At 54.2% G+C, this 13381-nt stretch overlaps 1 protein-coding gene across 1 annotated transcript; it reads right to left on the reverse strand.

The window, feature by feature from the left end:
* On the reverse strand, positions 1 to 13381 carry IKBKE (inhibitor of nuclear factor kappa B kinase subunit epsilon). Its single transcript, XM_069875880.1, has 21 exons — positions 13126 to 13381; positions 12912 to 13012; positions 12033 to 12173; positions 11554 to 11683; positions 11267 to 11448; positions 10832 to 10992; positions 10480 to 10590; positions 10167 to 10346; positions 9610 to 9812; positions 8839 to 8903; positions 8668 to 8759; positions 8146 to 8247; positions 7316 to 7391; positions 6874 to 6986; positions 6265 to 6341; positions 5714 to 5753; positions 4989 to 5090; positions 2924 to 3020; positions 2335 to 2438; positions 1529 to 1600; positions 1 to 832 (listed from the first exon to the last, which is right to left on the reverse strand). Exons 2-21 carry the CDS (start codon positions 12996 to 12998, stop codon positions 799 to 801), a joined length of 2169 nt encoding a protein of 722 aa, XP_069731981.1. The 5' UTR covers positions 12999 to 13012; positions 13126 to 13381; the 3' UTR covers positions 1 to 798.

Consider the following 13381-nt stretch of genomic DNA (forward strand, 5'->3'; position numbering starts at 1 on the left):
TAAAAGAAAAAGAAATATCCCTGCTTCCTTTTGCAGAGCTGTGCCTGGAGAGGACTCGTGGGAGCCTTTTAATCTGGATTGTGCCATGGCTTTCGGTAGCACCCCCAGGTTCAGCAGATGGAGCAGCAGCTTCAGGAGAGGGTTGTTTGGAGAAGGCACACACCCCGTGTGCATAAACACAGAACACAGTTACATTTATAGAAACAGACCGAAAAACAGAAGTCTTCCTCAGCTTCCCATTCCCACCCCCAGCAGCAGCAGAAACGTGGAGCTGGGCTGGAGGCCAAGCCCTGGAGCTGGAGATCAGAGGTCTGCAGCTCCTGCTTGCCCCAGGCTGTGGTCTCCTGGGGCACTGGAGCCACCTAGGGTCAATCTGGTCTCTCATCCCTCACCTGCAGCATCCCTCCTGCCCTGCTCCACAAAGCCTCAGGGAGAATAAGTATGTTAAAAGTGGGACTGATCCCTAAATGAATAAGAAGGCAAAATGTAACGTATCTGTCTCACCTCTTCCTCTTCATCAACTGGCGTGGAAGCTAGAAAAACACGAAGCCCTCCAAGCACTTTTTAAAAGGAAATTAAAAACCCGCAACATCTGTTCAAATTTTCAAAGACTCAAGGCTCACAAGGCAGTCAAAGCTAATGCTGGTGAACTGTGCAAAAGTGCTGGAGCAGAGAGGTAGGATGGACACCAAGAGCTCCTCCAACACGAACGTCGAATGTCTCCATCGCTCTGGACCCAAAGTGCTGTCAGTGCTCCCTGCTGCGGTTGCTTCAGTCGCTGCAAATTCACCACGTCTCTCAGATACCAGGAGTGGGGGCAACGCCGCTTAACCTGCAGGAACAAAACCAGAGGCTTCAGGCTAGAGAAAGGTCACCTGCTTATTCCAGCATCTCTTGGGATGAGCTCTTCACAGCAAAAGCGATCCAGCCCTCTCCTTATCCCTTTATTCGCTGCGGATGTGCTGCCACAACACAGCTGGTCCTACAAAAACAGGGCTGAGGGGAATCACTGATGTCTTTTTTTCTTTAAGCTCTGCTCTGAAACTCTTGGACATTTTGATAGGCATGTCTGTATTGTTGATTTGTATTAAGGTTCTCCTAAAAAGGTTGCAGAGGGAGAAACTCAGCAGTAGGATGCTGGGGTTTGCACATTTTCATCCAGAAAGAGAAAGCATCCACTTCTTCACGGCAGTCAGAGCAGGAAAGAGCAGCACAAAAAAAAAAAAAAGGCTGGAAAGAGGGTGTAGACATGACATAGCATTTGCAGAAGATCATGCTTAAACTCCCAAGAAAGATAAACTCACTTCTGCTGCCAGATCATGATGAAAATTTGATGCTGTTAAAACCCCCATGTGAACCTCCCCGAGGAGCAGCTGTGGTTGTGTTTGGTACCAGACAAAGCTCCCCACGCTGGAGCTCATCCATGGGCTCTCAGGAAGCCCTCCCAGACCCACCACCCTTTCCCAGGGCAGCGTGGACACGTCTTTCTGTTGGGGGCAGGATTCAGTATCTAAGCCCTCTTACTCACCGCTCGATGATGCTGTTGTTGAACTGGAGATCACAAGTCACTGACCTCATCTGCTCCAGGAGCTCCTGCATCCTGCCAGGGACATAACCAGCTCCTTACTCTTGTGCTGCTCAGCCTCCTGCTCCCTGCCCGAGCGCGTCCAGCACAGGGGCTGGTTGAGCTGGCGGGGATGCCCCATGGGTCACTGAGCAGAGGTTGCACCCGGCAGGGCCACCAGTGGAATCAGGATAGATTCATAGATCCGTTTAGGTTGGAAAAGACCTTTAAGATCATACTGTGAACCTCAAACTGCCAACTCCACCACTGAACCATGTCTCTGAGCGCCACATCCACGTGGCTTTTAAATCCCTTCAGGGATGGGGACTCCACTGCTGCTCTTGGCAGCATCTCCCAGGGTTTCAGCACTCCTTCAGGAAGGAAATAGTTCCTAATATCCTAATAACCCTCCCTGGCACAACTTGTGGCCATTTCCTTTCATCCTATCGCTTGTCACTTGGGAGAAGAGCCTAAAACCCACTTCACCACAACCTCCTTTCAGGAGCTGCAGAGAGCAATGAGTCCTCCCCTCAGCCTCCTCTTCTCTAGGCTCAACAGCCCCACGCCCCTCAGCTGCTCCCAGAACCCCTGTTCTCCAGCCCCTTCCCCAGCTCTGTTCCCTTCTCCAGACACGCTCCGGCCCCTCGAGGTCTTTCTTGTATTGTGGGGCCCAAACTGAGCACACAATTTGGGTTGCGGAGCAGGGGAATTATCCCTTCCCTCATCCTGCTGGAGAAAACCATTGCAAAGCCCTCTTCCAAAAGACTCACCGAAAAGCCATCTCCTGGCGTGCCTGGCTCAGCTGGGCAGGTGAAGGTGCAAGAGGAACTGTGGCCAAACTCCATTTCTCCATCTGGAGAAACCTTTCCAGAGCCTGCAGAGAGGGAGAGACTTGGCAGCCCTCCTGCAGGCAGCTTGCGGTGTCCGAGCCCCGGGTTCTCCCTGCAGCCCTGGGACAAAGCACTCGCAGAAATGACACCTGTGAAGTCACACCCAGCGCATCCTCCTCTGCAGGACAAACAAATCATCCAAAGGACCAGAGCATCTATCATCATGAGAGCTGGGGGTGAAGCATCACCTCATCCACTACCTTCTCTTGCCTGCTGGGTACCGATTCCCCAGTGCCAGGGGGTCACTGAGACCAGGGGAGCCTCTGCCATGGGTTTATCCATCCCTTGCTCTGCACAGTGGAGGAAAGTGGCATCTCCAGCGTGGATCACCCACAAATAAGTTGTTTAAAACCACTCCTGCTTTTCCCTGCTTATCACACGGGCTCACACACGCGGTTGGTGCTGGGAGAGAGGAACCACTGAAGAAGATGCAGGGAAAAGCTGAGCAGCAGCATCTGTAGGAACCTACGCTGTGCAGGCAGTGCTGGCATTCCATCATCTCCACGCTGCAGGTGCTGATGTGGTTGCTGAACCTCTTCAGATGCTTCTTTATCTCACAAACTTTCCTAGAAAAAGAAAAAAAAATGATGACAAAATTCCCAGTCAACGTTCGGCAGCAGCGTGGATGGCGATGATGTTTTGTGCTTTAACTCTCTGCAAACCATTCTGGATCTAAATTAAAATCCTGTGCAAATGAATCACAGCAGCACTGTAATTAGGACTGCAGCTCTGCTAATAGCCACCGTAGGGAGGTTATCCTAACAACACTAATAGCAAATTAATTAGGGAAAGTGTTGCTTATATGAGAGCCAGCTCGAGCCCATCACTGCTGCCTGTTCCCTCTGGAGGGCTGAGCATCTACTCAAAAAGGTTCCTGGGATCGCATTTTCATAGAATCATGGAATCATTAAGGTTGGAAAAGATCTTCAAGCCCATCCAGTCCAACCCTCAGCCCAACGCCACCCAGCCGACTAAACCATGTCCCCAAGTACCACGTCTACTCGCTTTTGAACATCTCCAGAGATGGTGACTCCCCAGCTTTTCCCAAGCTCCCCTTGCACATTTGAACCATATGAAAGCCACGAAAGCTCCCCCTGGGGCACACACTGTGGTCAGTGTCTCTACGTGCAGCACTACAGACCCCAACGCAGGCAGCATCTCAGCATCATCAATGTTCCAGGATGATGTGGCCAGTGTCCCTCAGCTCTGCCCCAGCCTCGGCTGTGAATCCACTTAGGACTTTCTGGCCGGGGGTGCCAGGCACACCATGAGTTGTATAAAAAAAGGTTTGGTTTGGCTTTAAAAATAAACAAAAAAAAAAGAATGTTTAAGGTGAACAATCCACCTCCAGCCCTTAGAAAAACAGCCAGCGCGCCACAAACCCAAGCAGGAAGACACTCAAAGCAGGACAATTAAAACTGAAGTAACAATAAATTAAAAATATCCAGCTGTGAGTCACAATGCCTTCTCCCTAAGGACAGAAAAACAGACACAAAAATACTCCAGAAAAACACAAAGAAGCTTTTTTTCCTCCCTGTGAGCAAAGGTAAAAGCCCTGTTTTAGTGCAGAAGAGGCTCCTGCGCTGCCTGGACTTGGTGGGACTCTAGCCCCAGGGAGGAATCTCACCCTGAGACTAAATTCCTACTGAAACCTAGAGAAGATTTCACTGCCCTGTGATGGACGCGGCACGAGGGGACCGTGAGCAACAGCTTCTGCTCCCAAAGAGAAACCTCCCTGCGGGTGAGGGATCGCAGGGTGGAAACCACCAGCTGGAAAAAGGAGAAGGCAGGGACGGGGCAGGACAGGGCAAAGCAGATATTGCTTCTCAAACAAATTTCTAGCCTAAAAATCCCCCTCTCCAGTAAATCCCATGCAGGGCTACTCCATAACATAAATAGAGTCCAGCTTAAAAGCCAGGTTCAATTCTAAGGCATCATAGACTATCATTCTCCCATGCTGGCAGGCCAGGGCAGCGGACGCTGCTCTCTAAAAGCCACCTTGCCATAAAAATCCAATTTCTGCAACGTCCTCTTCCCCCGAGTGCCTCCCCCTCGCCCCGCTCCTCGCAGCTGCGACAGGCAGCGGGTTGCGCTCCATCACCGCGAGGTAATTTGCTCGTTGTATTACTCCCCAAACGCCGTTTAACAGAAAAATCACGCCTAATAAGTAGATCTCTCTGTCTCAATAGCGATTTGGTCCTGATAAAATAACCTCTCCCCGCCAGAGGAGCAAGGGAACCAGCTGCTCGAAGTCAAGCTGCAAATTCAGGGAGCTATTTATGAAACCTCCTTCAAACAACAGGGCAGAGACACACAGCAGGATCTCCAGGAGTCACACAGAGCTGCTTCTTGAAGGTCTTATTACCCCTTTATGAGTCACTCAGCAGCAGTTACCAGCATCATAATCTGCATCCCAGCACTCGATCGACAGCAGAGAACATTCAGAAACCTGGTCCTTGGCTGGGTTGTTGCCCCATTCCCATCCCCACCAGGGTCTACAAGCTAGAGACCCAAAAGTGAGGAGGTGCTGGTACCTCATCCTGCTGCTGTGGAGAGCCAGAGCCTCCTGGTACTGCTGGACACAGTCCTCCTGGAAAATCAACAGAACCTTCCTGGCCAGATGCCCTAAGTTCACCCTAAAACCAAGAAAAAAAAGAGAGCACGCTGTTATTTCTTTCGCTGTATGAAAATTAACGTCACGGTTCACATTGGATTGAAAGCTGACTCTCGAGTGGAGAAGGAGGGACTGGACGTGCAGTAATTCATGTTGTAAAGAAAACAATATTGAATTATGATGGAGAGCAGAGGGAGGTTTCGGGGGGCAGAGGGATGCGGTCAGGGATGTCCTGGCTGCCATCCCCTTCCAAGGAGTTTCTGCCTTGGAGTTTAAGGCAAATAGCCAAGGTTAGACTGAAGATTAATTAAGATAAAGGAGCTGCCTGTTAAATATCACCATCCCTGGTAGGTATCGAAGCGTGCGTTGTATATCTCGTCCCTGTTCAATTCCCCTGGTTTCACTGGAAACTGAAAGGAGGATTTTTAAAGGTACAAAAGCCATCACTCACTTTACTACCAGGGCAAGTTAAGTAGATACGAAAGCACAAACACTTCCTAAATCAGCATCTCGACAAATTCATAACCACAAACTGAGTAAGAAGGAGCAATAGCCTGAAATGTGCTTATTCCTCATGGTCTCAGGCAGGGATTTGGCCCAACAGCAAGTCCCTCTCCCCAGAAAGAGGAGAGGGTTGGGACTTACTTATCCAGCTTGTGTATTTGCTCCTCATTGTAGCTCAGCCCTGGGGAGAGAAGACAGTGATCAGCACGTTTATCCTGTTCATAACCCGATAAACCATGGAATCATAGACTCATTGAGGCTGGAAAAGACCTCTGAGCTCATCCAGCCCAACCCCACCACGCTGACTAAACCATGTCCTGAAGTGCCACGGCCACACGGCTTTTTAACCCCTCCAGGGATGGAGACTCCACCCTGGGCAGCCCCTTCCAGTGCAGTAATATTTCCTAACACCCAAAATAAACCTCCCCTGGTGCAACTTGATGAAAGGAGAGGAGCTGTGTGTAACGATAAGCCAGCTTGCCTCAGCAATTCAGCATTTCACAACACACAGAGATCACTCCGGGGGCTTTTCAGGGCTGCAGCGCCCGGGGTAATTCTCATGGTACAGGAATGATGGCAAAATGAAATGATTATCTGGTTCTATGATTCATTTTTCCACCCTGAGAGCACAGGGATGCTCCTGCTGCAGCCCCACGTCTCGTGTCCCCGGGGCTGTTGTTCCCATCACTCACGCAGACACGTCCTGGCCCTCTTGAACTGCTTGTAGATCAGCTGCATCTTCTCCAGGCAGCACTCGATCTGCTGGATGCTGAAATCGAGGGACCGGAGGCGTGAGGTTGGGATGAAACGAGCAGGTTTGGGGTGAAATCGGAACACGCTCTAAGTGGGGGACGCTGCTCCTGCCCACGTCTGCGCCAGGGACGTCACCCAGAGTTAGGGGGGGGTGGGTGTGTGTTCAGGGCTGTTAAATGCTGAGGGGAACTGGGAGGGCACTGGGAGGGCACTGGGAGGCACTGAGGGCAACTGACAGGGTGCTGGGGGGAACTGGGAGGGCACTGGGAGGGCACTGGGAGGCACTGAGGGCAACTGACAGGGTGCTGGGGGGAACTGGGGGAACTGGGAGGGCGCTGGGGGGAACTGGGAGGAACTGGGAGGGCATTAGGGGGAACTGGCAAGGCACTGGGGGGAACTGGCAAGGCACTGGGAGGGCACTGGGAGGAACTGGGAGGGAACTGGGAGGCAATGAGGGGGCTGTGCTCCGCTGTGCAGCAGCGTCTGCTCAATCCAGCGGAGAAGAGCAAAGCTTTGGCAGGGGTTTCAGCAAATCTGGCTCTACGAACCTTTTGTCCTCATGCACTTGTTGCCCCTGCTTCACCAGCTCTGACAAAATGCCATCCAGCACCCCCTGGAAGTCAAAGATGCTGTGGGAGCACTGCGAGAGCTCCTCGGCGACCTGCGGAGGGGGAGGAGAGGTTGGAGTTGTCCCATCGCAGTGCTCTCTGCGGTTGCGGATGCTCCCCAGCCCCACACAGAATCACCAGGTTGGAAAAGACTCCTTGGATCATCAAGTCCAGCCATTCCTATCTGCCCCTAAACCATGTCCCTGAGCACCTCGTCTACCCATCTTTTAAGCCCCTCCAGGGAAGGGGACTCAACCCCCTCCCTGGGCAGCCTCTGCCAGTGCCCAATGACCCTTTCTGTGAAAAATTTCTTTCTGCTATCTAGTCTGAACCTCCCCTGGTGGAGCTTGAGGCCATTGCCCCTTGTCCTGTCGAGGCTCACCTTTTGCAGCCTTGTCTTCACCACGGCCACATCCTTCAGAGCCGGCACCACGGTGCCTCCTGGAACAGCCTCGTACCTGAAGAAGGTCAGAAAATACATATTCTTGAAGCAGATTATAATGCAGAGGCAGCCATCACCTGGGAGAAGAAAACACACCCCATGCTGGAAGCCGGGCAGTGGATCGCTTGGACAATAAATCTGCATCCAGGGTACGGGATCGGAGCCACAAGGTGCTGATCCTTGGAAAACTCGCCCTGCCGTTTCCAATTGGTTCCAAAATTGCTGGTTTCATCCCCACCAGCTTTATGCCAGATGGGATGTTGTCCTCCTCCCTGCAGCTGGCAGGAGAGCCCAGAAGTGGAGCTGAGGCTGTTTGTGGGAAGCGGGGTCAGCGATGCTGGCCGGACCCAGAGCGGACCTGGCAGCTGATGCCATCCTGCCTGTTATTTTAACTCACCTGGCAGCAACAGCTCTTTTTCCCTTTGCCACCAGCTGTTGGTAACCCCCCTGCCTCCTCCTCGTACTTACTCTGTGGCTCACGGGCTGTGACAGCCTGAAAACCCCATGGCAGGAGCTAGGGAGTGAGGGCTAAATCTGGGAATTGGGCACCGATCGTTAAAAACGGACGCAAAAAGAAGAAACAGCCACAGTGGCTCCTTTCACACAGCCCCCACGTACAGTGACAAAGCCTCTCACCTTCCAGCTACCAGCTTATTCGTGGAATTTTGCATAATTCTGATTATTCAGGCACCTTTGAGAGTCCCATGTGTTATCTCAGGGCAGCGCCAGTGCCTGCAACAGCCCCACAGCTGCAAAGCTGCCACACTTACAGCACGTGGGTCTTCTCCTCAGTGAGCTGCAGGTAAGCGAGCATGGAAACGGCCCCTCTCCTCTGCTCCAAAATCCTCGAGCACTCCGTTTTCAGGTTCCCGCTGCCACGAGAGAAAACAGCTCATCCAACACACGCTCCCCAGCAGCTCGACCTCCATCCCAGGGCTGGCCATGAGTGGCAGGGGGTGAGGATGGAGCTGGTGGCTCCGTTCTTTTGCAGAATGGGTTGGGTTGGAAAGGACCTCAAAGCCCAGCCAGTTCCATCCCTGCCATGGGCAGGGACACCTCCCACCGGATCGGGGCTCCAAGCCCCATCCAACCCCTGGCACACGTCTCTTGAGTCAGAGAACACGCTGGCTGTGGGGCTGGGCTCCCTCCCAGCGCCCCGTGAGGGTACGTGGTGGTCCTGTGCTCCTTGGAAGACCCCAAGCCGTTGAAACCGTAGCACACGAAACTCTTGGTGCAGAGGAGGGATGGGTCCCCCCGACGCCACCCGTACTGGCAGCGGCTCCGGCACTCACATCACCCAGTGGAGACCTCTCGCCAGCAGCTCCCGGCAGCGCCACAGGGCCAGGGCGATGCGCAGCGTCTGGTGCACGGCACCCACCGCGCTCTGCAAAGCAAAGGGCTCTGCCGGCGGCTGCGTCTCCACAGCTGGAGATCCCCAGGGTCGAGCGGACACCCCCTCTTACCTTGGCTGCGCTGCAGTCGGCCACCACATCCACCTGGGGCACAAACTTTGGGAACACGAGTGCAGCTGGAAAGACAGACAGGAGTCATAGAATCGTAGAATCAGGTTGGAAGGACCCACCGGATCATCGAGTCCAACCGTTCCCACCAATCTCTAAACCATGTCCCTCAGCACCTTGTCCACCCGTCCCTTAAACCCCTCCAGGGAAGGTGACTCAACCCCCTCCCTGGGCAGCCTGTTCAGTGCCCAGTGACCCTTTCCATGACCCTTTCACGATGCTCTGGGGAGCCAGCCTGGAGCCCCTGAGCTGCGGCTGCAGACCCACAGGGACATCTCACACCCACCTAAGCAAACCCTGCAGCCGCTCAGGGTTTCAAGCACGGGAGCTGCTCTGATGCTGAAAGCTTAGAGCAGCTCGCTGAGATGCTTTGGAAATGTGGAATCATAGAATGACAGATGGTTTGGCTTAGAAGGGACTTCAAAGCCCATCCAGTTCCACCCCTGGGACACCTCCCACTGGATCAAGGACTCCAAGCCCCATCCAACCTGGCCTTGAACCCCTCCAGGGATGGGGCAGCCACCTCTGCTCTGGGCAAGCTGTTCCAGGGCCTCCCCACCCTCACAGCAATATTTTTCTTCCCAATATCTCATCTCAATCTCCCCTCTTCCAGCTTCAAACCATTACCTTGTATCAGGGTAATAATTGAAGCAAATCTCTCCTCTGGCGCCCACCCTGCGTGCCACAATCAGTCTCCAAGCCAAAGATACTCACGATCTCTGTATCGGACTCCTACCACATCTTCTGGTGGCTCAGCGGTGCTCAGCAAGGTCAGAGGGTTGTGCTCTGTGGTTCTGCAGAAACTATGAGCTTGTAGATTAGGATCCAACTCATAGAGATGACCTTCAAAGAAGTATTCTTGATGGTGAGGGACTATGTCTGTTTGTTTGAAGACCTCATCTAAAAACTTGGTGGTACTGAAATGAGAAAGAAATGAAGGGATGACTAATAAGCAACGAGGTGAGCACTCAGACTCCTATTGCTTGAGTAGCCTGTCACCCTCTTCTTGGAGCAAAACATCCTGGAGGGTCAGCGGGGCCCCTCAAACAACCTCGTTGGAGTTTCCCATGTGCCACACCAGGAGCTGACAACTCCTAGTTAGCGCACTCCCCCACAAGGGCTGGTTTGAACCCTGTTTGCTTTAATCTGGTTTAACCGCAGAGCAGAGGAGCTCCTCCCTACATCACCTACTGAAATGAGGGGCTGAGGCTCCTGAGCTCAGCTCTCAGACTCGCTTTTGAGAGTCTGAGAGCGAGCCTCGGCATCCTTACGTGTTGTAGGAGTGGATGTAGATGCGATGCGAGGAAGCCTGCTGCAGGGAGAAGACGTCGACCACGATCCTGTGCAAGATGTCGTTGGTCTCTGCAAAAAACTGGTCGAATCCCCAGCATTTCTCCTGATCGGCCTCCAGGATGTTGGCCAAAATGGGTGTCAGCTGGTCCTTCAGCCCCCTGCAGCAGGAGAAGAGATGTTCACACTGACTCCTCTGCCTCGTTAAAGCTTCCCATGCTCTCGGAGGTGGGATGCCCTCTCCAGCCTCGGTGCCCTGCGTGGTGGGAGCTGATCCCGGCCAGGGACACTCACACAGACAGTCGGCAGGTGATGGGCAGCTCGTAGCTCCACTCGATGCTCCCGTTCTCCTGCCTCTGGACCCCCGCGATGGCTCCTGGAGGCTTCTCGGTCGTAATTTTATACCTGTCAAGAGGGAATCGCTCACAGGCGAAACGAGCCAAGGACCTCCCTTTGGGTACAGCAAAGAGGGAAAGGGCAGAGCGGGGATGGGCTGGGAGAGACACTATTCAGAGGCATTAAAAAAAAATACAAAGGGGGTAAACATTTCAAAAAAAGGCAAAAAATTTCAACTAGGTGTTAACCCTGCCTCCTCTTCTTTAACCACAAAGTCGCGAGGATGCACCCAGCCAGCCGCGGTACCTACATGATCTCCTTGTTCCTGCGGGGTCCCCCAAAGGGGATGAAGGGGAGGCTGCCGGTGGCAGCGTGGTAGAAGGTGACACCGATGCTCCAGAGGTCCACGGTGACGCCGTACGCCTTCTGCTGCGGCTTGCGCAGGACCGCGCGCTCGTACATGTCTGGGTGCTGCGGGGATGAAGCAGAGAGTGGCGCTGCCGTCGGGTATCAAGCCTCGGGTGCTGGGATTGAAAACTGACTGGTCTGACCTCTTCTACTGCTGGATCCTCCAAGCAAAATACTGCCTGGACCACTTCAAAATACTGCCCTCCCTCTTCAAAATACGTGGCCCCTGCGCATTGGGGTTCTCCAGGTCACTGCTGCTCTCTCTAAGTTGCCCTTTGGATGGAAGGATGGGGAGCAGCTTCCCCCAGGACTCCAGCGTGGTGACGTCCATACTTACAAGATATTCCTCCGTTCCATAGACAGACACAAACTTTTCATCATCATCCAGCTCTCGGGCGGCCCCGAAATCCGTCAGCTTATAGATGCTCTGCCCGTCCTCCCCCATCAGCCGCATGATGTTGCCGGGTTTGATGTCCCTGTGGACGACGCCGTTCTCGCGGAGGTGGTTCATCCCTGCCACTGGGCACAAGTGGGAGGAGAGTTTTTGGTGTGTGGAGCTGGAGCTGGGGTCTGTTTAAAGGTAGGAGATGGGCCGAGGAGGGGAGAAGCAACCTGGTTGCTCACCCACACACTGCAGCACGATGAGGAACTCGGACTCGGCCAAGCCAAAGGCGTTCGCCGGGTCTTCCAGCACGCTGAGCAAGCTGCCGCTCGAGCAGTACTCCATCACCAGCACCTTCTGCTTGCTGCTGCCCTGCAACACGGAGCAGCCGTGAGGGCTCAGCTGGCCCCGTGTCCCAGCTGAGGGGGCCAGGTCCCCTTCTTTGGTTGGTGGGTCCCTAGGATTCTCCTGCTTGGACAAACCGGAGCTGGAGAACGGCTCCGCTGAGCTACGTGCCTGGCCAGGGACGAGAGCAGGCTACATCCATGCTCCAGCCCAGCCACCCAGTGCCCCCAGCGCCCCCGGGCTTGGTGCGGAGCTGGAGGGAGGTGGGAGGAGAAGGCAGCCCAGGACCACAGCTCCCCTCCTGCAGCCCAGCCCAGGTCCCCAGCAGTACTGGCCCAGGTGGCACAGCAGGTTTCCGAGCTGAGGTCCCACTTACCGTCTCCTCCACGGCAAATAATTTGACAATGTTTTTATGGTTCAGCTTCCTCAGCATCTCAAACTCTCGCAACTGGACCTCCTGGGGCCGGAGGTAGCTGGCGTTATTGAAGACCTTCACAGCAACCAGCTCCCCAGATTTCTGGGAAAAGAGGAAAAAGATTAAAAAGGAAATGGGAGGCGACGCCACCCGCATCCTCAGCAGCTCTGTCGGCTCCCACATCCCACTTGGGATGCAAACCACTCTGACAGTAAAACATGGTTTCTGAACCCATAGGCTGTTTTCTCCGCTGCAAACGCAACCTGCTTTTATTCACATCCTTCTCTTCCTGTCCCTGAAGCCCACGTGCTACGGGGCAGCGTGTTTATTCAGCTTCATAAATTGTTTATAGCTGGGGTCGAGGCTTGCAGCTCCCCACAGGGCAGCTTCCAAACCATCCCTGAAACCACCTCTCGTGCCCCGCGCCCTGCAGAGGCAGCTCGCTCAATAAACTTCAAAGCCCGGCGAGGCGGAGAGTCTCTATTCCAACCCTGCAAGTGTTTGCATGAAATATGCAAATTGCTGGGGATGGGGTTTTCAAAACCTCTGGGTATTCCCCCGCAAACAGCTTCTTCCTCCCGTGATGCGTGGGAGCACGGGGGAGCGGGACACCAAAAGCTGCCTTCGACCCCCTACTCTGAGCTGGTGCCTGGAAGGAAGGAGAAAATGAAAAGTGAAAATACAACCCAACGCGGCCCCTGGCACTAGGAACCTCCTGGGAGGGTGAGAAGAGAGGAGCACAGGCAGGAGGAAGGGTTGGACGGTGGCTTTGGGGTGGATGGTGTCTTTGAGGTGGACGGTGACCTTGGGGTGGTTGCTCCCCTCGCTTCCCCCGCTCACCTTGTTGCGAGCTTTGTAGACGGAGGCGGTGGCGCCCTGGCCCAGGAGGTCCTCGGTGCTCCAGAGGTAGTTTGGGGTGCTCTGCATCTCCAGCAATGATGCTGCGGAGGAGGAAAAGCACACGGGTCATCCTCAGCCAGCCCCACCACCAAGCTCCGGCGCTCATCCATCCTCGCCGGCCGCAGAACATGCCCCTTAGCCACCAGCCTCCTACCTCGCCGGCGTCGAGCGAAGGTTTGTGCATGGATGGAGCCGTCGGCACTGCCCAAAAAACCCACCCTGGCGCTGCGACCTGGCAGCTCAACCCTGACAGAGGCAGCAAACAAACTTCAGCGAGCTGCAAGGTGGCGAGAGGCACCTCCCCACCCCAGAGCAGAAACCTATGGCATTGCAAAACCCGCTCTGCAGGCGTCAGCTGTGGCGGCAGGAGGAAATGCTTCAGCTTCCTGCTTGAGCAAAAAAATTCCCAG

Source organism: Phaenicophaeus curvirostris, chromosome 24 (genome assembly GCF_032191515.1).
Source record: "Phaenicophaeus curvirostris isolate KB17595 chromosome 24, BPBGC_Pcur_1.0, whole genome shotgun sequence".
Classification (NCBI taxonomy): Eukaryota; Metazoa; Chordata; class Aves; order Cuculiformes; family Cuculidae; genus Phaenicophaeus; species Phaenicophaeus curvirostris.

Coding starts and splice junctions, on each gene's coding strand:
- IKBKE (XM_069875880.1), bottom strand. CDS start 12,998: ATGCAGAGCACCCCAAACTACCTCTGGAGCACCGAGGACCTCCTGGGC. Junction 9,813..10,166: donor TACATCCACTCCTACAACAC/GTAAGGATGCCG, acceptor TTCTCATTTCAG/TACCACCAAGTTTTTAGATG. Junction 7,392..8,145: donor GAGGAGAAGACCCACGTGCT/GTAAGTGTGGCA, acceptor GACCTTCTTCAG/GTACGAGGCTGTTCCAGGAG.